Here is a 26,835-nt window from a genome sequence, read left to right on the forward strand (position 1 = left end):
GACCAAGCCCATGCTGTTATACAGCCAAAAAGGCTGCAGTATGCAGCCCGTGGAGAAAACTGGAATATTAAGGTATGCTTCCCCTCTGGAGGCAGAGCCTGCAGGTTCAGGAGGAACTGCCAAAGGGAGAGAGTAGGCCCTCCACCAGAACCAGCAACCTTGCCCACTTCCTACCACCCAACTCTCACCAGGGAACAGAGGACTGGCCTAGATTCCTGGCAGGAACAAATGGACAGCAGGCTCTCATGTATCCTGGGAAAACCCTGTCATTTTGCTTGAGTTAACAGGCCAACTGGGTGAAATTGGAGTAGCCATCAGACTAAGTCCAGGTGGTGGTGGGGAGTAACAAAGGTCAAAAAAGGTAGGGGATTCACTTAATATAATACACTTCTTTCACAGACACAGTTACATATTATACTATGCAAGTCAAATGTGTTTGTGATAATGCACTAAGCATTAACACTTGTATAAAAATGGACAAACTTACTTTAAGAAAGAAACCTCAACAGAAAATAAACTGCAAGAAATAATGTTCTATGCGGGTGTCCTATCCTCGATGGAGTGTTTTTAATGTAAATTCTGTTTGAAAATGCTGGAATTTTTTTCCAGAACAGTCTCCTTAATTTACTAAGGACCTTGAATGAGACATGTGCCTTAGGAAACATTCTCAGCCGTTTATTTTAATTGCGATTCATTACCTCAACACATCATATCTAATGAATGTTGCACATTTTATTCAACTTGCAGCTAATTTTCTAAACAATATTCTGAACTAGCATGTACACTTCAAACTGCGGGCTGACTCCAATGCTACTTTATGTACAGCAGCATCCCCATGGTAAAACTGATATGATCACAAACTGATCACTTAGGATAATTCTTTGTCTGCATCAGTTTATTTGTAATAATCTGCTTAGACTTGATAATACAAGGGTCAGCAAACAGGGGTCCAATGTACTAGGAATCAGGGGCATACCCAATATCTTTTTCACAGAAAAATGTTCTTACCTCACCCATTCTCACTCTGGATTTTCTGATGACAATTTCATTTATACCCTTCAATCACAAGGCACACATCGAAAGAAGTCAAAATCATGCCCACTTAACATCACTTACCACTCATTATGCAAACTGTCACCTTTTAATAATCATGAAACTCATAGTAACTTTACTGGCCTGATCTCTCATAAGCATCACACAACTCTATCAAGTTAACACCATTACATCTTCCTTTGCTTTGATTACATGCAATATCAAAGCAACGCTAACTCCAGAACTAAAATTTCAAAACTGTACAACCTACTACACAAATACCATAGTAAGGTGGAAATCTACAGTTACCATTATACCAATTACAATAACCTATTCTAAGTGCATTACAGCTTAAAGGGTCCAGTTAGCACAAAGTGCCATTTATACATCCCATGCTAAAACTGCCACCCTTAAAACAACGGCGCTTCATTTACTAGCAGACGACATCCCCTTAAAGCCAGGCCCCACTACAACATATCTGCACTACCTAAAAGGTTAATAAAAAGGTGCTACTAGCAACAGAGTTTCATTTAATTGGAATAATGATACACAATGAGCCAGCAAAACAGCCATTACAGAATTTTGACTAAAACCCACAAACATCATACCCAATATGCAAGACGTAATTTTAACACCAGAGCTTGAAGCGTGGCTTGAGGATAGGTGACATCAATCAATCAACAAGCATCAGTGACTGAACTAGCTTATCAGTACATCATTAATTTGCAGTCATTTACATTTTCACATATCAGTGAGTTATGCAGCGGTACCAAATCGTCCACAATTCACAGACTCCATTCTATAAATCGCCCTCAGTCATACTTGTGCATGTCACTTCATTAGACTACACAACTTCAGCACGAACCAGGAATCAAAAAGATATTCCCCTCACATCTTGTGCTCCTCAATTTCCTTCGAGACATGAACCCCCTATCAATCAATCATGCCATCACTAACTAGGTCCTAACGAACACCTCTGCAAAAGTAAAACGCACTCTAGTACTGACCCTCTCCTAAGTGATCACAGTATCATTACCAAAATATTTACCTGCCACCACCCCACCACAGCAAGATAAACTACTGGGTGTAAACATTCTCCACTATTACTGAAAGAATCTGCAAACACAAACTGACTTCACTGCAGTCAAACAAACTGATTATAATACTGCCCTAAATGACTTCCTAAACATCCTACTGCCCCTATAAAAGATATTTTCTGATACGAACTAAAGGAATAAAAATCAAATCTAAACTACGACCGACTGCAGAAATAAAAACATGTACAATTACAGAACAAGGTTTGGAGTCATTGTAATTGCTCAATGTGAAAAACTTGTAAGAAAAACAAAATTTTATATCCAAAACAACCCTAAACAAACATGTAAAAGCACTGTGAGAGATCAACAAACAAAAAGCTGAGTCATCACGTAACCAAAAGGCCACTTTTGCACCTCAACACCATCACAACAAACTCTTGCACAACTGCTGACACATCTTCATCACACTTCACACATACTGGCAACTTCAATGCCAGCCTTAAATCAATACCAAAGTCTTCCGCTGCAACACTATACCAACTTCACATCTGCACTTCAACTCGCCCATCTTATTTCAAATAAGAAACTGACTAAAATGCTCATATGAGCACCCTGGGACAAATGGCCTCTACTCAAAATTCCTCCATGCTGGCAATATACTTATTCCCATCCCAGTTCAACACATAACATATCCCTAAAATCAGATTTCCTCCATGACCTACAAAAAAGAGCTGACTTATCCACTTGTAACTGACTTGTAAAAAACGGGTATAACCCATCTGCGTACTTTAGTGAACACTGGGGGCCCATCTGCGTACTTTAGTGAATACTGGGAGAAATTCCTTTCACTCAATATAGATAACAGCAGGACAGATATGGTGGCTAAACAGAAAGTCAGAACAGCAAATTAAAAGTACTGCAAAACATTTCATAGCCAGAAAAAAAGAAGAAAACAGCAGCTATCCTTAAAACTACTGGCACTGCGCTGACATTTTTGTTCAATATATAGGACCTTATAATGGAAATGTGTCCAATGTGCTGTAATTCTTACTATAGTAGTTCTCTTCAAACTTTGATTTACCTTCAGGGAGTGAAATGTTTTAAGTACTTCTTGCACTGACAGAAAGTTGTGCCTTTTGTTAGAAAAAAGGGCTGCTGTCTTTCCTTAACCCTCATTCTTCCTTTAAAAGTAGTCAGGAGTGGGGGGGGGTTAAGGAGGTGCCAGAAAGTACAGTTTTGTACCTACCATAAATGTAGATGTCCGAGAGGTATGCATCTGCAGTCCTAACATATGGGTTGTCCTGCCTCAGGCAGCCCTTCGGTCGGCCGGATTCCAAAGTCTGGGTCTGGCCTCGGCTGATGTCGCACTTCACCCGACGTCATAGCTGCTGTGAATTGGGTATAAAGGCATCAGCCGACGGCATTTTCCTCAGTGTTTCTTGCCCCAGATGCCAGGTGCCCTCTAGGAAGGCTAAATTTGGATAAATGCAAATGATTCCAAACAGTAGAGAGCAAACAAAAATAAACATGTATATACATATATACAAACAAATACACCATAATAGATTCCCCCAGCTAGCTACAAGATGGGCAAATACCCTAGGAGTACCACAGAGGGGAAGGAGGGTGGGTAATCCTGACTGCAGATGCATACCTCTCGGACATCTACATTTATGGTAGGTACAAAACTGTACTATGTCCTTCAAGGATGCATCTGCAGTCCTAACATATGGGTAGAATACCATAGCCAAACTGGGGCAGGAGGCACTAAGATGATTATGGTGTAGTTAAGATCCCTTGCAAAACAGCAGTTGCAAAACCTGCTCGGGATCTGGAGTATAAAGGTAGATTATAATGCTTGGCAAATGTATGCACGGAGCTCCAAGTAGCAGCTTCTAAAATGTCTTTGGTAGCCACTCCTCGTAAGAAAGCTGTAGTAGTGGCTGTAGCCCTTGTGGAGTGAGGTCTGATGTTTTCTGGAGTTGTCTTTCCATGAAAAGAGTAACAAAATCTAATGCAATTTCCTATCCATTTTGCGATTGTCTGTTTTGAAATTGCTTTTCCTTCCATTCCTGTTGCATATGCTACCAGAAGCTGGTCAGTTTTTCTATTGTTCTTGGTTCTGTCCAGATAGTAGCGCAATTGCCTGTGCACATCCAAGGTATGTAGTAGTCTTTCCCCCCTGTTCTGTGGGTTGGGGAAGAATGTTGGTAGGTGGATTGCTTGGGTTCAATGATATCCTGGAGACCACCTTTGGCATAAAAGTAGGGTTAGTTCTCAAGGACACTCTATCCTGATGGAAGATAAGGAAGGGATGTACTGCCATTAATGCCTGTAATTCAGAAACCCTTCTTGCTGAAATGATTGCAAGCAGGAAAGCAGTTTTCCAAGATAAAAACTGTAATTCTGCTGTTGCTGCTGGTTCGAAAGGGGGAAGTGTTAACTTTTCCAGCACAAAGTTAAGGTCCCATGTAGGCAAAGGTGGCTTCCTTGGAGGCTTTACATTTTTAATTCCTCTCAGAAACTGCCTGAGTAGAGGATGAGAGAAGACTGGAGGATCCATGTTGTATTCTGCTGAAATTGCTGATGCATGAATCTTAATGGAGGAGTAAGACAGGCCATTGTGGAAAAGTTCTGCTAAATATTCCAGGATGTTAGCTATGTTTGCTAATGATACATTTTCTCCTTTTGCTGCACTCCAAATGAGGTATCTTTTCCATTTGGCTGAATAAGTCTTCCTTGTGGAGGGTCTGCGAGCCTCCAGGATAATGTCTTTAACCCTCTGAGATAAATCTGGGTTATTTTGTTTTATGTAATATTCCAAGCAGCTAGCTGCAGTGTTTTCAAGTTTGGATGTAGGATCTTGAAGTTGTTCTGTGTTAGCAGTAAAGGAACTAGAGGTAGAGGCCATGCGTGTGTCCGAGACATACTCCTCAGCAGCGGGTACCAATGCTGCCTCGGCCAGTCTGGAGCTATCAGGATAATCCTTGGGTGATCTTCTTTGATCTTCAGTAGCACTTTGTGCATCAAAGGAAGAGGTGGGAATGCATATGCTGTCAGGTTTTCCCAACTGAAGGATAGGGAGTCCACCTTCCAAGCAAGTGGGTGGTTATGTCCTTGTGCAGAATTTCCTCAATAGGTGGTTGTGTGGGGATGCGAACAGGTCTATTTCTGGTAGTCCCCATTTCTTTGCAATGGATTTGAAGATGTCTGGATGCAGCATCCATTCGTGGGCATCCGTGGTAGTTCTGCTTAAGGTGTCTGCTAGTATATTTTCTTTTCCTGGCACAAATATCGCCTGGAGCTGAATGTTGAGGTTCAGGGCCACATTCCACAGGTCCATTGCCATCCGGCATAGAGGATATGAGTGTGTGCCTCCCTGTTTGTTGATATACCACATGACTGTGGTGTTGTCCGTCCTTATCAGCAAATGACCCTGTTGGAGAAATGATCTGAATGTCTGAATTGCCTGTTTCACAGCCAGCATCTCTTTTTGATTTATGTGTAGGTTCAGCTGGTCCTGTGTCCATAAGCCTTGTATACACTTGTCCACCATGTGTGCCCCCCAGCCTAGGTCTGAGGCGTCCGTGGTGATAGTCTGGCTTGGGCGAGGTTTGTGGAAAGGCAGTCCTCTGTTCAACTGACAGGCCTGAGCCCACCACAGGAATTCTTGTTTCAGGCATGGAATTATTGGAATCTGGGCTTCTAGACTGTGCTTGTGTTGAGACCATATATTCCTTAGGTACCATTGCAACTTCCTCATATGCAGCCTGGCATGTGGAATCAATATTATGCAGGATGCCATGTAACCCAGGGCTTGCAGGACTTTCCTTGCTGTAAGCTGGTGCTGTGTTGTTAATGCCCTGAAATAGAGTGGTAGTTGCTTTTGCTTTTCTGCTGTGAGAAATGCCATCTGATTTGAAGTGTCCAGTTCTGCACCCAAGAATGTTATCCTTTGGGATGGTACCAGCCTTGACTTTTTCATGTTGACTGTGTATCCCAGGGCTTGTAGTAGTTGTATAACCTTTTCCAAATCTTTTGTTAATTTGGTCTTGTTGTCCGCTTGTATTAGGCAGTCGTCCAGGTATGGATAAATCTGAATTCCCTGAAGCCTGCAATGAGCAATTACTGATGCCAGGCATTTTGTGAATACTCTGGGCGCAGTAGATAAGCCAAAGGGCAATGCTGAGAATTGATAATGCTCTGATCCTGCAAGAAATCTGAGGTATCTTCTGCAATCTGGTCGTATAGGGACGTGCAGGTATGCCTCCTTGAGATCTAGAGTCACCAGCCAAGACTCCTTGCCCAGCATGGGAAGAAGTTGCTGTAGGGTCAGCATTTTGAATTTTGGAACAATGAGGTATGTGAGCGGACAGGTCGAGAATAGGCCTCCATTGGTTTTCTTTCCTTGGTACCAGGAAAAGTCTGGAGTAAAATCCTTGCCCTTGTTCCATAGGCGGTACCTTTTCTATAGCTCTCATCCTTAGTAAGTGGTTGATTTGTCGTAGAGCGTTTGTTTTTTGGTTTGGTGGTAGGTTTGGCATTCCTCTCTTTTTTGGTAGAGTGTGGAAGTGAAACCTGTAGCCTTTGTCTATTGTCTGTAAAATCCATTTGTCTCCTGTAATGTAATGCCAGTTTACGGAAAATAAGGCAAGCTTTCCGCCTAAGGGTGCTTCCAGTTGTTCCCTGGTAGGCGGTATCAGAGTCAAGTCATTGTGTCTGTCCTGTGGTAGTGGTAGTAGCTGGATCTGTGGCAGTAGTTCTCTGGTTGTTAGTCTGCCACTGACGTCCCCTGTAGGCACCTCTGGATTGACCTCTGCCTCTTGGGCACCTATTTCTGCCTCTCTGTGCTCTGGAGGTGTCTGGAAAGGACCAATTCTTCGAAGGCCAATTTCTACTAAACCTCGGAGGCTGGACCTGCAAGAAATCCTTGACTGTTTGGACAGATTTTGCTTTTTCTTCCACCTTCTTTAGCACTTGCTGTGCAGGGGAGCCAAACAAACTTTGTTTCTCCATGGGAGCATCTAGGAGCTTTGACTTTACATGGTCTGGTAAGGATTGCTCTTTTAACCATGCATGCCTTCTGATCACTGTTCCAGTCATAGCTGATCTAAAGGAAGCCTCCAGTGCATCATAGCCGCATTTTAAGGAATGATTACTGACCTGCTGAGTGTTATGTACCAAATCCTGAAGGGACTTACGGTCTATAGGTTCAGGAGAGGACAGTTTTTATTTAGCTGGTCTAACAAAATTCCTGATACTGAATCATGTGGAATTGACAGTTTAAGGCCCTAGCCGAAAGAGTAGCAGAAGTATAAACTTTTTTACCCCATCTCTCTAATGTTCTAGATTCTCTTTCAGAGGGGAGGGTTTTTTTGGCAGAGGCAGCTGCTACAGCTTTGGGGCCCTGTGAAATGGTTTCAGGATCTGCAATAGGAGCCTTATACAAGTGAAAGTGTGTGTCCGGGACCCTGTAATATCTGTCGGGCTTAGCAGGGGCCGGGGGAAGAGAGTCAGGGGCAGTACAGGCATCATTAAATGCATCATCCACAACTGTTAGTACTGGAGGAATGGCTAAAGGCCTATGCTGTGGTAAATGCAAAAAGGTCCTTAGCCTTTTCCTTGAATCTGAAAAATCCTGACCCTGCCATTGAAATTGCTCTCTCATAGCATGTAAGGTTTCCCCAAAAGAAAATTCCTCAGGAGGACAGGCAGAAGGAATGGAGTCTTCTGCATCAGAATCCTCATATGGAGAATAAGGGCCTTCTGGAGGATTTGAGTTTTCTGAATCATCCGAGGAATAGTCTGTAGAAACTGGATCCGGGGGCTCTGCTCTAGGCTTCTTCTCTGGAGGGGGTTGAGAGGCCCTGTCTGGGTGAAGTTGGGATCCCCTGATCAAAGAAATGAGATCCTCAGCCAGGCTGAGCATTTGGGAGCTACAGGTAGGCCTGTGTGAGAGGGTTTTAGCAGGCAAGGCCTTAGAAGATTTAGCTGCTTTAGCCCTAGAGAAAGCCTTGATAGACATAGATGCAGGGGGCCTAGCAGCTCCACGTGCAGGAGTAGATATGTCTAAAGGAATAGTATCTGATAAATCCTGGGTGCCTGCAACAGCAGGAGAAATTTCAGTAGCAGATTCAGCCATGCTGTGTGAGGCCTCGGCTATCGGAGGCAAGCTTTCGGCCGAAGGAAGAACCGAGGACTCTGTTTCAGCCGAAACCGAGACACTCGCGGTTGGCTTAACCGTGGTTTCGGCCGAAACCGCGGACCGCGAGTGTCGGTCCTTTTCCTTACGCTTTTTAGCTAATTGTGAAGTCGGAGTCTCCGACGGCATTTTGTAAGCAAAAGCGGGACCAAAAAACTCCTCTGCAAACTCCAACCGACGTCTAAGTGTCCGTCGGTTGAAGGAAGCACAGGCTAGACAAGCTGATACGTCGTGGTCTGGGCCTAAGCAAGGAAGGCAGTAAGAGTGGAAATCCTTATGAGGTATTTGTTTCCCACAAGTTAAACAATTATTTACTTTTTCTGACATCGGCTGAGGCAAGAAAGAGTCCCCAACGGGGTACTTAGCTTTTTAGAAGTCTTCGGTAGTAGAAATCTCTGGATCTGACCGACCGGCACTTGCGAACAGCTTCTGCTTCGGGCACCGCGCGGCAAGAAAGACTGAGGAAAATGGCGTCGGCTGATGCCTTTATACCCAATTCACAGCAGCTATGACGTCGGGTGAAGTGCGACATCAGCAGAGGCCAGACCCAGACTTTGGAATCCGGCCGACCGAAGGGCTGCCTGAGGCAGGACAACCCATATGTTAGGACTGCAGATGCATCCTTGAAGGACATCCCTTCACTAACAGAATCAATGGCAAACACTCCGCTGCCTGAGATGTACTGAGTTGCTAACCATGCAACTATACTTCAGAACCTTGCATAACATGCAGTTACCATGTCATTTAGAACAATCCACCACCTACTACACATAAACATCACCAGCAACACAGTCCCAAAGCCCCACAATATTTCAGATCTGTATCAGCTCTCTCCGTTTTATTAAAACTATTAGAAAATATTAATTACAGCACAATTAAACTCACTTCCAAAGAAATATATTCTATTCTGCAGAAGTCAGTATTGCTTCAGAAAAGGGCACAGTGCTGCCCTCATCTCTCTCATAAGTAACACTAAGAGCCAGAATAAAAAAGAAAAGGAAACCTAAACAGGCACCCTCTTCATAGACCTGGCTAAAGTCTCTAACAACACGCCACAAAAATTTACTACAAACTCTGTCTCACTTTGGCTTAGACCAAATAAGCTTCAGTTGAATCAATCTAAATTTCCACACCAAAAGCGTATCATATCAAAATTTCATCTTCAGCAATGCAATAAACACCTGAATCTCACAAAGTTTGTTACTTAAGGTTCAGTGGCATTTCATTTATTTATCAATGACATCCTCAAACTCATTACCTCCACTTATTTCTTCTGTATGGAGATAACCTTGTCAAATTGTTATGTAACAGACTTGTAACCATTCATACAAATATCAATAAATAAATACAGGACTTAATTGTATCTTTTTCTCCTCTGCATTTCTGAACACTCAGACTTTAATGGTCCATCCTTTACACTCTTCAGCTGGTGTCCAAAGACATAGGGAGCAGGACATAAGGGCAGGAGATTATGGCCATCATCAGGAACTGGGAGGTTTGTATACAGTCTTAACTCCACCCAGTGTGGTGACTGTGCATTTCGGTCCTTTTCCTTACGCTTTTTAGCTAATTGTGAAGTCGGAGTCTCCGACGGCATTTTGTAAGCAAAAGCGGGACCAAAAAACTCCTCTGCAAACTCCAACCGACGTCTAAGTGTCCGTCGGTTGAAGGAAGCACAGGCTAGACAAGCTGATACGTCGTGGTCTGGGCCTAAGCAAGGAAGGCAGTAAGAGTGGAAATCCTTATGAGGTATTTGTTTCCCACAAGTTAAACAATTATTTACTTTTTCTGACATCGGCTGAGGCAAGAAAGAGTCCCCAACGGGGTACTTAGCTTTTAGAAGTCTTGGTAGTAGAAATCTCTGGATCTGACCGACCGGCACTTGCGAACAGCTTCTGCTTCGGGCACCGGCAAGAAAGACTGAGGAAAATGGCGTCGGCTGATGCCTTTATACCCAATTCACAGCAGCTATGACGTCGGGTGAAGTGCGACATCAGCAGAGGCCAGACCCAGACTTTGGAATCCGGCCGACCGAAGGGCTGCCTGAGGCAGGACAACCCATATGTTAGGACTGCAGATGCATCCTTGAAGGACATCCCTTCACTAACAGAATCAATGGCAAACACTCCGCTGCCTGAGATGTACTGAGTTGCTAACCATGCAACTATACTTCAGAACCTTGCATAACATGCAGTTACCATGTCATTTAGAACAATCCACCACCTACTACACATAAACATCACCAGCAACACAGTCCCAAAGCCCCACAATATTTCAGATCTGTATCAGCTCTCTCCGTTTTATTAAAACTATTAGAAAATATTAATTACAGCACAATTAAACTCACTTCCAAAGAAATATATTCTATTCTGCAGAAGTCAGTATTGCTTCAGAAAAGGGCACAGTGCTGCCCTCATCTCTCTCATAAGTAACACTAAGAGCCAGAATAAAAAGAAAAGGAAACCTAAACAGGCACCCTCTTCATAGACCTGGCTAAAGTCTCTAACAACACGCCACAAAAATTTACTACAAACTCTGTCTCACTTTGGCTTAGACCAAATAAGCTTCAGTTGAATCAATCTAAATTTCCACACCAAAAGCGTATCATATCAAAATTTCATCTTCAGCAATGCAATAAACACCTGAATCTCACAAAGTTTGTTACTTAAGGTTCAGTGGTATTTCATTTATTTATCAATGACATCCTCAAACTCATTACCTCCACTTATTTCTTCTGTATGGAGATAACCTTGTCAAATTGTTATGTAACAGACTTGTAACCATTCATACAAATATCAATAAATAAATACAGGACTTAATTGTATCTTTTTCTCCTCTGCATTTCTGAACACTCAGACTTTAATGGTCCATCCTTTACACTCTTCAGCTGGTGTCCAAAGACATAGGGAGCAGGACATAAGGGCAGGAGATTATGGCCATCATCAGGAACTGGGAGGTTTGTATACAGTCTTAACTCCACCCAGTGTGGTGACTGTGCATTTCGGAAGCAGGCCCTACAATACTGGCCAATCAGTGCATGTGGGTGTGCATGAGTATATGAATGAGTGAGTGAGTGAGTGAGTGAGTGAGTGAGTGAGTGAATGAGTGAGTGAATGAGTGAGTGAGTGGGTGAGTGAGTGGGTGAGTGGGTGAGTGGGTGAGTGGGTGAGTGAGTGGGTGAGTGAGTGAGTGGGTGAGTGAGTGAGTGAGTGAGTGAGTGGGTGAGTGAGTGGGTGAGTGAGTGAGTGAGTGAGTGAGTGAGTGAGTGAGTGAGTGAGTGTGTGTGTGTGTGTGTGTGTGTGTGTGTGTGTGTGTGTGTGTGTGTGTGTGTAAATGTTCAGCCTTCCACAAATGAACAGAGAAAACTGTTACAGTGCAGACTACCAGACCAATGCCCATCTTTGACCAGTCCCATTGGTTTTAGTGTTATCTGGCCTGCATACACTGTAAGCAACACAGCAGGTCACCACCCTCCCCCAAATTACCCTTCCTGCACCCGGGCAACTAACTGAATCAGGCTCAGCTGGTTAAGTGTAAAGAGGGTCCGTGTCTCTCTCTCTCTGCACCTGGGAGTTAGTTACTCTTGCACAAAACTCATCATGATTTGAAAATGATGGCCCTTGGGTATCATTAATTTACCCAGTAAACACATTCAAATAAATAAATAAGCAAACCACACTGTACTCAAAGCATCTGTCACTACAGTTTGACATTATTTTTTCTAAAACAAAATATATGCTGTTAGATACTCATAAAAGACTAGGCCTCCACCAAGCCCCCGCCCCAATAATCCTACAGAACAAGGTGGCAAGGACAGACACCTGAGAGTACAGACAGACTCTGCTCCCTCTATTAACTTACACAAAGAAATGATAACAACAGTGCTGCAAAATGCCCTTTACACTGGGGTGGGAACTAATGAAACAAAAAAAATCCTATTACATTTTACGGTAACACCAACACTAAACCATATACTCATATTCTTATCTACCTCCTCTTCCAAGAATATACAACTGCTAATCTGCCTCAACAACACGCATTGTTTGTTATGTGCATTTCCCAGACTCTCTGCAAGTGAAGACACATTACAATCATTGATCATTCAGTGTTAAACTGGAGTGGATACTGAGCTCTGCACAGTGAAGAGTAAACACATTCTCTATACCTCTTACACTGGCTACTCTAAACTGTCCATAAATTACATTTACACCTGTCCATTTGATCTAGATCACAGCAGAAAAGAGTGCAAGACAGATCAGTCTACTGCCAGTTAAACGAATATATTAAAACTGGACTAGAATATCACTACCTGCTCCTGCAAAAAACCCACATCCTTCAATACAACTCCAAACCCAACTCCTGGAAGCCACAGTCATTTAAAAAAAAACTATCAGACTGAAACCACTGCTAAAGCTTTACAAAAGCAATAAAGATAAAATAATCCAACTCAGAACTATTAAGTCAACAACACCCCCTGAATGCACCCGATCTCACTTAGTTCTGTCTTCAAAAGCCTTGTTTACCACAGATGCAACATTATGGAACTTATTCTTGTCTGCAATCATAACCCAACTTAAAAAAACACTAAAACAGCACCTGTACTAATCTATTTCTTCTTATAAATTCACATAAGTGTATCACAGTTCCTGAGTTAGTCTATCAGTGAGCAATAGTTATTAAATTCACTCTAGTATATCTGAATATCTCTCAAACAACTACAGGACTGGCAAATCCGACAATAAGGCACAGACCAGAAGTAGAAAAAATACGGTTTAGTCCAGTAAAACACACTGACTGAGCGCTTTCTCCAGTAACACTGGCTTCATCAGAGTCAATGATAAAACACACCCAGTTATCTTACTTAAATAACACTATACCTCAATTAATCAATTAAATTATCTGTCAATTAACAATTCTTCTAACAGATGATGAACAAATTACTTACTTATGATAAACTTTTCCTTAAATAAAGTATAACAAACAAATAATAAAGTTACATTACCTAAACAATTACATAAAAAATATATATACTCTACTTAAAAAATGTTATGCAAAAAACCAAGCCTACACATCTTTTTGTGTTGTAAATATTAATAATTAATAAACAACTTATTGTTTTGCATAGTTCTAAATACTGAATTAAAAAATTAAACCTGTTTTGATATTAAATATTTTTGTATATATAATATTTGTAACAAATAACAAATAATGTATATATGTGATTTTTATACATGAATGTATAACCTATTAATGTATATATACCAATGGTCATAATAATGTTGTTATTGTATTAATACTATAAATTGATGTAACTCCTGTCACCTTCTCAAATAAATTGTGCTCTGTGCTTCAATACAGGCTTTAAAGAAATACACTCATTGAGCCCTGGAAACTTCGTGGCATTCAACCTTATCTGCCATTCCGTTTCACGTAGAGCTACACAGTTTTTGATGTCACAATTAACATTTAGTTTCACCCTATCAACTATAAAGAATAAAAACTTTTTAAATCCATGACAATTTTTAGAGTGTAGATATAAGGCATTGTGTTCGTCCTTCCTTCTTATGGAACTACAATGCTCCCTTATTCTTTCTTTTAGACTTCTTGTCGTCATGCCCACATAGAATGCCTCAAGACATACACGATGCTATATATACACAATTTCTAGTGGTGCAATTACAAACTCCAGGGCATGCAATGGTACGCTTGTAGCCCACTACACTCAGGTAGGTCCCTTCAGCAATGTACCTACATGATTTACACCTACCACATTTGGTCATCTTAGATCTTCCATATCCACTACTGTTCTTTTCTAATATGTCTTTCAAGTTGTTACCTCTAGCATATGTTATGGCAGGACTTGTACCCAAAATTGCTTTTCTTCTACTTCTGGTCTGTGCCTTATTGTCGGATTTGCCAGTCCTGTGGTTGATTTTAATTACATTTACTTTTTCTTGTGGGTTCCTGGGTTGGAGCCTACTGTTTCTTTGGAGGTATCTCTCAAACAACTCCCACTGTCTCAACCAATTACACTTGAATTTGTCAACAGGCACGGCCAGGCAGTCAGTACTTGGTACTCGCACAGTCTTCTGTTTTATTACCTTTCGTTTCTGTCTCTCTAGCCACATCAGTACAATAAACACTACTACTGCCTCTGCATTATGAAAAGTATTATTACACCAATTATGATTTATTTTCTTAAAATGCTGCGACTGAAAACTGGATCTCTGACGCCCAGTCTACTTACCTGTAAAACAACAAAATATAAATCAGACAGGAAACAGAGGCATCACAAGGCACAAAGCCATCTAAATCTCTGTATATGACATCACAGCACAGTTTATATTTATATGACTTAAGTTGGTCAGATAATCTATACATATTTATAAGAAGCAAGTTGATCAGATTATCTATATTATACGAAGCAAGGTGGTCAGACAATTTATATATGTTTATATGAAGCAAGTTGGTCAGATTATATGAAGCAAAGTGGTCAGACTATATATGCTCACACAACGCAAGTTGCTTAGGTAATCTAAATGAATATCAGCATTTACACATATATAACATAACTACCTAAAGAGAAAGTTTTCTTCATCAGCAAAAAATATTTCAAATGGCAAACATACTCAGAAGCAATTACTTACCGCTCCTTCAGGCACACAGATGACTCGGACAAAGCCATTAGGATTATTTAAGGCTTCTTGTACAAAAGGGAGAGTTGTGTTTTTGAACACTTCACTCACATCAACAATCTGTAAAACCAGAATAGAAAGCACTGAATAAATTGAGCTAGGTTTAATTAATAGGCACTTGACACTACCAAATGCTGAAAAAAAACATTGGAAAGGCACTACAGCAGTAATGGAAAACAGGATTCACAAGCATGAAAACTGAAATATGAAATGCCAACAATAAATTCATGCACTCAACTATGCTGACTGATTATGGTTTGTCAGCTTACTTCCTTGTCCACTTCTCCGGTTTGGGGTCCCACTCCCAAACCATTTCTACATTTTGGGGCCCCACTTCCAAACCGTTTCACTTCATTGCCACCTCACTGAATATACAATATTATGGTATCATACAATTATGGTATGATTAAGGTACAATTATGGTATTATGGTATGATACAATAAACTGGCCAATACCTTGCTCCAATATAATCAGCTCTGCAACCGTGCAAAACGACTAATCACCAAAGACAAAAAATCCTACTATATCAAACTTCAATCCAATAACAATAAAAACCCCAAAAATTCTGAAACTCAATAAACTCGCTCCTCAATCCAGGCTCCAAGAATAATCCCTGTCCTGACCCAAGTAAATATGACCTCAAACTAGGCTCTGAATTTAAATAATTTTTCATAGAAGCTATTACTACCCTCACCAAGACATTTCCCAATAATAACCCAACTGCTCTACACTCTCCCCCTTCTAACTCACCTCATCTGTTTGAACTCAAACCCATCTCTACTAACTTTATTTGTCCAAACTTAAAACCTTGCTCTAACGATCCCAACAAAATTCCCTCTTCCTTCCTAAAATGTGCTGCTGATGGCATTGCTCTCCCAATCAGCATCATTATTAACCGATCCATAAAAGAATCATACGTCCCCAAACTCTGGCGCTCAGCTTATATTCTTCCTCTTCATAAAGGAGGCAAAAATACCAGCATCTCAAACTTTCACCCCACTGCTTTGTGCTCACCAATCTCCAAAATCCTTGAAAAATGCATCCACCTCCATCTTATGCTTTCTTGACCCAAAACAATCTTCGTACTCCTACCCAGCATGGCTTCTGTCCAGTCCATAGCACAATAACCACTCTACTCTCTTTCCTAGAAACTGTCAATCAAGCCCGAGATTCAGGACACTTAGTTTCTACTGTTTTACTCGATCTGTCTAAAGCCTTTGATACTGTTTCCCACAAACACCTTCTCTGTCATCTCTCAAACCTTAATCTCTCACATAATGCTTTATCCTGGTTCTCCAGCTATCTATCAGACAGATCACAGGCAGTCAAATGGAAGAACTCCATCTCTTCCTTCCTACCTCCCCCAACTGGCGTACCACAGGGATCCATCCTTGGGCCAATGCTTTTTAACATCTTCATCAACAACTTTCACACTGCTATCCCTGATGCTAAAATCATTCAATTCGCAGACGATTCAACCTTAGTCTGCTCTGCCTCAAAACTCTCTGAACAGCTGACTAAAACCCAAACTGTCTTCTCAACAACTGAAAACTGGATGCGCCAAACCACCTCTCTCTCAATGCAAATAAATCAAATATTCTACTATTCCCTCCCACAAAGACCCTCTACTATGATAAAAACAACTTCAAAGTCTATAGTCAAACCAACTCACCTATAGAAGTGGTCCCCTCTGCCAAACTACTTGGCATTACTGTAGATGAACACCTCAAGTTTGATATTCATATTCAACAAAATATTAAGAAAATCCACCAAAAGCTAGGTATGCTGTACAGGAATAATTGCTTTCTCTCCAACTCTACCAGGCAAACTCTGGCCTCGACTTATCTTCTTCCTTTCTTATTACACGGAGCCCCTCTCCTAACCAACCTGTCCTCTTCTATCACCTCTAAACTAGAAAACTGCTACAACAAAATCTCTAAATTTGCCTCTAAATCTAAAAATACCACCCATTACTGCCTAATCCTACAATCCCTGAATTGGCTTGAACTCCCAAACTACCTAGACTATCTCCAACTCACTACTGCATATAGACTCATATTTCAAAATGTCCCGCTCTAACCAACATTCTTCCCCCTTATACACTCAACACAGCTCTCAGATCTGAAAATCAGAATTTAATTACTATCCATAAACCTAAACGTCCTGCTGGCCAACTTCTCCTATCTTTCTCAGTAGGCAAAAAGATGGAATTCCCTTCCCTCCACACTAAGAACCATACCAAACTCAGAAAACTTCAAAACCCAACTATTGAAACACCTGTCGACTAAATGGAAATGTACCTGCCTTCACCCAACCTAATCAAAGGGGGTTCTCTCTCTGGTTCCAAAGCTCTACAACTCTCATAGTTATCTTCCTATGAGCCTATCTAAGCTCTCAACAATTTCTATAGCTTCTCTCTAAGCTCTCAACAACTCCTACAGCTAATCTCACACAGCCCAACCGTGTAAATATTGTAAATAGCATTCTACTGTTGATGTGTGTATGTAAAGCGTATTTACATTTTCTTAAAAGGTTTGTATGTAAACTGTTTCCACACCTAACACACATCTTTTCTCCTCAATGAAACTGTATGATACCTACCTTCAAGCTTAATGAATTTAACTATGCAGGATATTGAATGCATTTATGAGTAACTATTCTATATAATATTATCTTTAATATTAACTATCAGTTGTATCTAAATTGTATAATGCATCTTGGAACTTTTCTCTCCGGGCCTCCACTGAAAATGGGTCAATTCGGCCCAGTGGACTTCCCCGGTAATCAAACTGCAAATAAAATCAATAAATAAATAAATAAATGGTGTGTTGATGTATAGATGCATCAGCACTTTTCGGGACTCCCCTATGTACCACAGTGGTGATCCATTCACAGAAATGGATCAATTTGGAATCTACTAGGGAAGCTATGCAGTTGGCCATCTGCAGCAGAATTACCATCCAGGAAAAGCACCGTCTTGTCCTGCTGGATCATTTCCATAATGTTATTCCTGGAGTGCAAGTGAATGATAAAAGGACTGCAACTTTGCTAATTAATTTATATACATTTTGTTGACTAAGTTAGTCCCAGTAGGTTCATGAACTCTTTTTGGGCAGAAATGAGTGTTCTACCGATAAAGTACAGTTGTGTACTTTTGTCCTTTCAGCTTTTCCTGGTTAGGGGTCGCCACAGCGGAACTCTGGTCTGCTAATGATTGGCAGTAGATTTTTTATGGTGCCGAGTTGCCAGCCCAACGCCCAACCTTCAGCGATGGCACGCCCATTCACGCATGTCTTTTGGAGGCCACTCGACCACAGGGAAGACATGCAGACTCCACAGAGTTGTATACACTTACCATAAACGTACATGTTTGAGTGTATTCACTGTTGCAGTCATCACACTTGAGTTATCCTGCCAGGGGTAGCCCTGAGTTGGCCCGAATACCAGAGGCTTAGTATTTCTGCGTCAGTTGTTGTCGCTCCAGGACTGACGTCAGGTCATCAGTGGTATAAAATCAGGCAGCCAACACCATAATATCAGTTTTTCTTGCCCCAACTGTCAGGAGCCCCCAAATAGGGAGCTAGGATATGGTGGAAGAACACCACCAGTAGAAAGTAAATACTAAAAATTCCCTGTAAGGAGAGAGGAAGAGAGAGAGAGAGAGAGAGAGAGAGAGAGAAGGGGGATGGAGGGTGGGAAACCAGGACTGCAACAGTGAATACACTCAAACATCTACATTTTTGGTAAGTACACAAAACTGTACTGTGTTCTTCGTATTTCACTGTTGCAGTCATCACACTTGGGTTGATTTCCAACGCTGAAGAAAAGGGTGGATGCAGTCAAGAAGAATGGGGGCTGGCTAGGATGCCCTGCAAGACTGCAGTGGCAAAGCCTGCCTTGGATTTGGAGAAGATAGACAGGTGGTAATGCTTGGTGAAGGTATGAACAGAAGTCCATGTTGCAGCCTCCAGGATGTCCCTGGTAGGGACTCCTCTGAGAAAAGTTGCAAAGGTGGAGGTTGCCCTGGTGGAATGCATCTTGACCCCCTTTGGGAGCAGTTTCCCGTGCTGTTTGTAGCAGAAACGGATGCAGTGTGCTATTCATTTGGAGACTGCTTGTTTGGATGTGGCCTTGCCCTCTGCCCCTGTGGCAAAGCTGACTAGCAATAGGTCAGTTTTTCGAAAAGATTTAGTCTTATCCAGATAGAATCTAAGCTGTCTGTGCACATCTAGAGAGTATAGAATCCATTCCCCCTTGTTTTGTGGGTTAGGGAAAAAGGTGGGCAAATGAATGGATTGTTTGAGAGCCACACTGGACACCACTTTAGGCATGAAGGATGGGTTAGTCCTGAGGAACACCATGTCAGCATGGAAGATGATGAAGGGCTCTACAGCCATGAGTGCTTGTAGCTCTGAAACTCTTCTAGCTGAAGTGATGGCCAGAAACAAGGCTGTTTTCCAGGAGAGGAATTTTAACTCTGCTGAAGCTGCAGGCTCAAATGGGGGTAGGGTGAGCTTTTCCAACACAAAGTTAAGGTCCCAAGATGGGGTAGGAGCTCTTCTGGCTGGCCTTAAGTTGTTAGTCCCTCTTAGGAACTGTTTGATGAGAGGGTATGAGAAGAGAGGTGGTTTCTATGCTGTAATGAGCAGAGATGGCAGAGGCATGAATTTTAATAGAAGAGAAGGATAGACCCCTGTGTAGTAGGTCTGCTAGGTAATCCAGGATGAGAGGTAGGGAGGGCTGTGCTGTTTCAGCTCCCTTAGCCTGGATTAAAGTGCAAAACCCTTTCCACTTGTCAGCATAGGATTTTCTAGTGCTGGGGTGTCAAGCCTCACATATAACATCCAGGACTTGTTTGCTTAGGCTGGCAGCTTGGGGAGAGGTCAGGGAATAAGCCAGGCTGCCAGGTTCGGGGTCTGCAATTGTGGATGCATGAATTCTCCATTCTTCTGGGTCAGTTGGGATCTGAGGTAGGTGCCATGGTGGTAGGGGTGACAGGCTGCGCAGCAGTGGGTACCAGTGCTGGCGTGGCCAATCTGGGGCAATCAAGATTGCCCTTGGTTTTTCCTCTCTTATTTTGAGCAGTACCCTTGAAATGAGTGGTAGAGGGGGGAAATGCATAGATCGAGAGGTTTACCCATTGGAAGGATAAAGCATCCATTCTCCAGGCCTTGTTGTGAGGTTCCCTGGTGCAGAATTTGCTGAGCTGATGATTGGGGTGTGAGGCAAAGAGGTCCACGTTTGGGGTGCCCCATTTCTGGGTTACAAGGTTGAAGGTTCTGTGGTCTAACTGCCACTTGTGTGGGTCTACCAGGTTTCTGCTTAAGTTGTCTGCCAGAGAGTTTAGGGAGCCTGGCAGGAATTGTGCTAGCAGATGTATTTGCATGGCCGAAGCAGTGTGCCAAAGGGCCATGGCGAGCCTGCAGAGAGGATAAAAGTGAGCCCCTCCCTGCTTGTTGATATACCACATCACTGTGGTGTTGTCTGTTTTGATCACTAGAGGCCCCGGGGAGAGAAGAGGTCTGAAAGCTGTCGGGGCATGCTAAACAGCTAGTATCTCTTTCTGGTTGATGTGCAGATGTATTTGACTTGGGCTCCAATGGCCTTGAATGCACCTGCCGTCCAGGTGTGCACCCCAGGCATAGCCTGATGCACCTGTGGTGAGGGTCTGGGCGACGTGGGGTTGTGAGAAGGGAAGTCCTTTGTTGTGGTTGCATGCTGCTGCCCACCACAGAAAATCTTTCCTTAGACAGGGTATCATAGATATGACAGTTTCCAGGTCTTGAGAGTATTGACACCAATGGGCTTGGGCTTTTTAGGTACCATTGTAGTTTCCTCATATGCAGTCTGGCATATGGAATAAGTAGAATGCAGGGGGCCATGAACACTAGAGCTTGCAGGATTTTCCTTGCGGATAACTGGGTTTTGGTGGCTAGTTGAGAAAAGTAGCCTGTCAGGTAGGCTTGTTTTTCTGGAGTAAGGAATGCCATCTGGGATGCTTATCCAGGCTTGCTCCCAGGAATACAATTTCTTTTGTGGGGACTAGTTTTGACTTCTTTTCATTGATGGTATACCCCAGGGAGGTCATTAGGTCTTTTACAAAGGTCAGGTGCTGTAACAGCTTTTCCTGTCTGCCTGAATTAGGCAATTGTATAAGTAGGGGTAAATTTGAATATTTCTTTGTCTGCAAAAGGCAATGGCTGGAGCCAGGCATTTTGTGAAAACTCTGGGAGCAGTGGAAAAGCCAAAGGGAAGCAAAGAGAACTGAAAATGCATAGATCGTGCCATGTAGACATTTCCTGCAAGATTCCCTGATTGGGATGTGTAGGTAGCCCTCGTTTAGGTCTAGGGTGGCTAACCAAGCATCCTTGGAAAGCATAGGAAGAAGCTGCTGGCGGGTGAGCATTTTGAATTTTGGTATCACCAGAAAGGTGTTTAGAATGGATAGATTAAGGATTGGGCGTCAGGTGCCCTCCTTTCTGGGTACCAGGAAGAGTCTGGAGTAGAAACCTTAGCCTATCTGTTCTGCAGGAATGTGTTCTATTGCCCTCATGGAGGGGGGGGGGGACTTGCTTTTTGGCCTCTTCCTACTGGTTTGGAGGAATATCTAGGAACCCTTTTGGGGTTGGCAGAGTATGGAAATAAAATGTGCATCCCTGGGACACTATGTTGAGGACCCATCAGTCGTTGGTAATAGAGGCCCAGTTGTTTGCATGGAAGGAAAGTTTCCCTCCTAGGGGCACAAGCAGGTGGGCAGATGCAACGGGTGGAGGAGTAAAGTCACTGTGAGTTCTTACCATAAGGGGGTGACTTAGCACTCCCTGTTTTTGAAGAGGAGGAACTCCATTGCTCAGATCTCTGCATTCCCTGGGATTGCTGTCTGGGGGGGGGTCTGCTTCCCCTGGGTCTGGGCTGAGCTGGCCTGGAGAGGGCCGGAAAGGACCAGTGATTGGAGGGACAATGCCTACTGAACCTCGAAGGCTGGATCTGTAAAAAGTCTTTAGCTGTCTGCATAGATTTAGCTTTTTCTTCCATCTTTTTTAAGACTTCTTCTGCCTTGGTGCCAAACAAATTGTCTTTGTTCAATGGTGCGTCCAACAATTTTGATTTGACATGGTCTGGCAAGGTCTGTTCCTTAAGCCAAGCATGCCTTCTAAGGACAGAACCAGTGACTGCTGCCCTGCAAGATGCTTCTAATGCGTCAAAGCCACATTGCAAGGTGTGCTTAGTAACTTGGCTTGCAGAATGCATAAGCTCTTGTAATTCTTTATTTTCTGCACAAGCAGGAAAGGAAGATATTTTTTGTTCGAGGATTTCCATGGTATGCTGCTGATATTTCAACATGTAGAACTGACAATTTAGTGCTCTAATAGCAAGAGTTGCAGAGGTGTATACTTTTTTACCCCATCTGTCTAAAGCTCGGGAATCCCTGTCTGAGGGGGTGGGATTATTAGCTGAGGCTGCTTTAATTCCTTTAGGTCCTTGGGAGATGACCTCTGGGTCAGCAGTAGGATTTTTGAAAAGGAATTTGTGAGAGTCAGGGAGTCTGTAGTACCTGTCAGTTTTCCTGGAAGCAGGAGAAAGGGTGTCAGGAGTCAAACAGGATTCCATAAAAACATCATCCACAACATCCAGGACAGGAGGAATAGCTAAAGGCCTGTGCTGTGGTAAGTCTAAGAATTCCCAGACTCTCTTTTTTGACTGAGGGTAGTCCTGACATTCCCATTGGAAATGCAACCTTAAAGTATGCAGGGTTTCACCAAATGAAAAATCCTCATGAGGAGAGGCAGAAGGAATGGATTCCTCTGCACCAGGATCGTCATAAGCAGAGAGGGGCTGCATGTCTTCATATTCAGAAACCTCAGAGTCATCAGACTCCTGTTCAGATAAAACTACTGGGGACAAGTCTCTTTTTCTTTTGGAAGGGGTAGCATAATAAGGTCTTCCACCATTTTAAGCATTTGAGATTGAGGCATGGAAGCAAGTGCCTGAGCTTGGATCATCATTTTTTTAGCGTAGTTCGTACCCTGGGCCTTAGAAACTCAGTAGTTTTAGAAAGAACTGAAGACGCGAAAGAAGTTGTCGGTTTGTGTCGAGTATCAGTAGTGCAAAGGAAGTACAGTTGTGTACACTTAGAATAAATGTAGATGTTCAAGTGTATTCACTGTTGCAGTCGTTACATTTGGGTAATCTGTTGGCAGGTTGCCCTCAGTCGGCCTGATTAACAAAGTCTTGGGTCCTGCATCGGTTGCTGTCCCTTCTTCCATGACGTCAGGTCGTCTGGGGTATAAAACATGCAGCTGACACCATTACATCAGTTTTTCTTGCCTCAGATATCAGGTGCCCCCCTAATGGAGAGCAAATAAAATTAAAAACACAAAATTATACCTCCATCCAAAAGCAAATACACCACAAAGGCTTTTAAGCATAGTAAAGGAAAGTAGAGATATAGCCAGAGAAAAGTAGGGGGCTGGAGGGAGGGTAACCAGGACTGCAACAGTGAATACACTTGAACATCTACATTTATGGTAAGTGTACACAACTGTACTATGTTCTTCATGTTTCATTGTTGCAGTCTTTACATTTGGGTAGATTCCCAAAGCAATGGTTGGGAGGAGGAGTTTATACAGCATTAGGGCCAGCTATAAGGCCCTGTAAGACAGCAGTGGCAAAGCCAGCTCTGGATTTAGAGAAAACTGGTAAATGATAATGTCTGGTGAAAGTATAAACAGAATTCCAGGTAGCAGCGTCTAGAATATCCCTGGTAGGAACATCTCCGAGAAAGGCTGCAGAAGTAGATGCAGCCCTGGTGGAGTGAGATCTGATCCCCTGGGGGATAGGTTTTCCATGGTGCTTATAGCAGAAATGAATACAATGGCTTATCCATTTAGAAATGGTTTGTTTTGAAATAACCTTCCCCTCTGCCCCTGCAGCAAATGCTACTAGCAATTTTTCAGATTTCCTTCGAGATTTAGTCCTGTCCAAGTAGAATCTAAGTTGTCTGTGCACATTCAAGGAATGCAGAATCCATTCCCCTTTGTTCTGTGGATTGGGAAAGAAGGCTGGCAAATGAATGGACTGATTAAGAGCCACACTGGAAACCACCTTGGGCATGAAGGATGGATTGGTCCTGAGAGATACCCTGTCCGCATGAAAGATGATGAAAGGCTCCACTGCCATAAGGGCCTATAAACTGAAAAACCACGAAAACTGGAACACAGCAACACTTTATTCCGGTACCTCGGCGAAATGCCTTCAAAGGAATAAGTTACAGTCACAGGTTTCATCTATTTATACTGTGCATAAAGTACACGCAGTATTTGTGTTCTGCTTTCCAAAATGACTGTGTGAATGTCTGTACAGATTTTGTTTTTACTAACACTGTCTTTTCACACATTGTCAACTTAAGCGATTTTGTACCTAATTGTGATATGCTAGCTGTTCTAGATAAAGGCAGCAAGTTTGTTCCTACTAGAATACCTGCTATCTCAGATTTACTTTTGGATGTAAAGCGGTTTTGCAGAAAACTTTATCTAAAATTGTTTTTTGATTCTAAAAAACCTTTGAATTTGCTGCATGTAGAAACCGATACACTTGTGGAAAGGTCTGGTGTCAGACCATGCACAAGTGCTGATTCAACTGAGGTTAACAGTGACAGTAATTTATTACATGATTCTGTTAATGTGTCCATTTTGGACGATTCTTTGATGAATGTATCCATTTATGATTATGAATGTGAAGTTGATAATCATGTATTAAGTAATTTAGATTATGATAGCAGTGTTGATTCTATTACAAATGACTCAGTACAGATGGAACGTTTTTATACTGGCTATGGCAAACTTACAATTCCATTTTTGCCAATATATAGCTCATTTAATCCACCAAAAAATTGTTCCACTTTGAAAGTTTTTGAAAATGTTCTTTGTAAGAAAGTGGAACTTGAATATGCGTCATTTTTAAAGCAATATATGGTATATAATCTTACTAAAGCTGAATGGTTGGCTTTAAAGAGTATGAAAAGTGTGTGTGATAAATACATATTCTGTACGGCCGACAAAGGGGGTAATTGGGTCATTATGGAAAGAAGTCATTTTCTAAAAATGAATTATGACCTTTTGTGTGATGATTATACCTATGTGGAGCTTTCTCACAATCCGGTCAATGAGTATAATTCATTACTAATGGATCTTTTGGAAAGGGGTGAAAGGTTGGGTTTCTTAAGTGATAAAGATGTTAAAAGATTATTCATTACTAATCCCAAGGACCCGACTTTCTATGCCCTGCCCAAAATTCATAAAAATTTGTTAGACCCCCCTGGTCGCCCAATAGTATCCTGTTGTGGCGGCTTTTTGGAACACATAGGTATACTATTAGATAGTATACTTAAATTAGAATTAAAAAATGTTATTTCACACATTAGCAACACAAATCAATACTGTGAACTGGTAAAGGATTTCAAATGGGACAAAACTTTCTATTGGGCAACCGTTGACGTAAAGGCCCTTTATACTAGCATTAAAACCAGATTTGGTTTGGAAGCCATTAACAAAATTTTGGGGGAGGGACCACGCACTTCTTTCATCATTGTATTGTTGGAATTTGCACTTACAACTATTTTCTTTTTGAAAATAAAGTTTTCTTACAAAAGGAGGGAACGGCTATGGGGGCTAATTTTGCCCCTACTTATGCCATTCTCTTTATGTCTTATTTTGAAAATAGTTTTTTGTATACTTTAGATTTTTTTCACAAGAATGTTATTTTATATCGCAGATACATTGATGATTTGATTTTTGTTTGTAGGGGAAAAACTTCAGATTTTGATGGTTTTGTGGACCAACTTCATCAAAACAAATTTGGTCTTGAATTCACATTTACTGTCAACACACAAACAATCCAATTTTTGGATATTTCGCTGTATGTGGATGAAAAGGAAATTGTACAGTTTAGGCCCTTTAGAAAGAATACTGCTTCCAATAATTTCTTACATGCCACCAGTGCACATCCTGCTCATTTAATTGAGGCACTTCCTTTTGGTGAATTCAAACGCATCAAAGAACACACTTCAGATAGTACAGAATGGAGGGCAGAATTTTTGAATATTAAAACTAGACTTCTAGCTAGAGGTTACTCTAGAAGTATTATAGAAGGAAGTCTGGATAGGTTGTCAGACTCCAATATATATAAAAACAAACCTAATAAAGTGAAAAATCAAAATTCTAGTGAAATTATTTGTAATAAAAATGAAAATATATTTTTTGTTACAAAATTTTCTCCTTTTTCATCACATTTGAAGCATATTGTTGACTTTTTGTGGCCCATTATTTGTTATAATGAGGAAATAGGTCATTTATTCCCTAACCATGTGTCATTCTCCTATGGAAGGTATCCAAACCTGAAAGAAATTTTGAAATTCAAGTTTGGGAATGCTAATTTTTGTGGGAACAAAGTGGGCATGTCAAGTTTGGCACCTTGAAACCCAGGGGTATGAATTTGGAGGTTAACCTCACAATTTAATAATATTCAACGTTCTTTATTGTTTAAAAGTCTTAGGTGTAATACATTGTATATTTTATAAATATTTAGATATTTCACATATGTATCTATTTGTATTTAGATGAAATTGTTATTTATATTTTCATTGGAAAGGTCTCTTTAATTTTCTATGCAAATTGTGGTAATTTCTCTCAATTAATTATGCTAATTGATTTATTACTTTATGCACAGTATAAATAGATGAAACCTGTGACTGTAACTTATTCCTTTGAAGGCATTTCGCCGAGGTACCGGAATAAAGTGTTGCTGTGTTCCAGTTTTCGTGGTTTTTCAGTTTTTGGCTTTATGGTTTTTCTTGCTGCTGATAAGGGC

The 26,835-nt window shown here is 41.7% G+C and overlaps 1 protein-coding gene across 2 annotated transcripts in view; it reads right to left on the minus strand.

The window, feature by feature from the left end:
* Positions 1-26,835, minus strand: part of DARS2 (aspartyl-tRNA synthetase 2, mitochondrial) — a 1,354,455-nt gene that overhangs the window by 838,562 nt on the left and 489,058 nt on the right. For both annotated transcript variants that reach the window (XM_044085228.1, XM_044085227.1), the window contains one exon: positions 14,919-15,026. In XM_044085228.1, coding sequence (XP_043941163.1) covers positions 14,919-15,026 — 108 coding nt within the window. The remainder of the gene's footprint in view (positions 1-14,918; positions 15,027-26,835) is intronic.

This window comes from Protopterus annectens, chromosome 10.part0 (assembly GCF_019279795.1).
Source record: "Protopterus annectens isolate FY-2018-M chromosome 10.part0, PAN1.0, whole genome shotgun sequence".
NCBI lineage: Eukaryota > Metazoa > Chordata > Ceratodontiformes > Protopteridae > Protopterus > Protopterus annectens.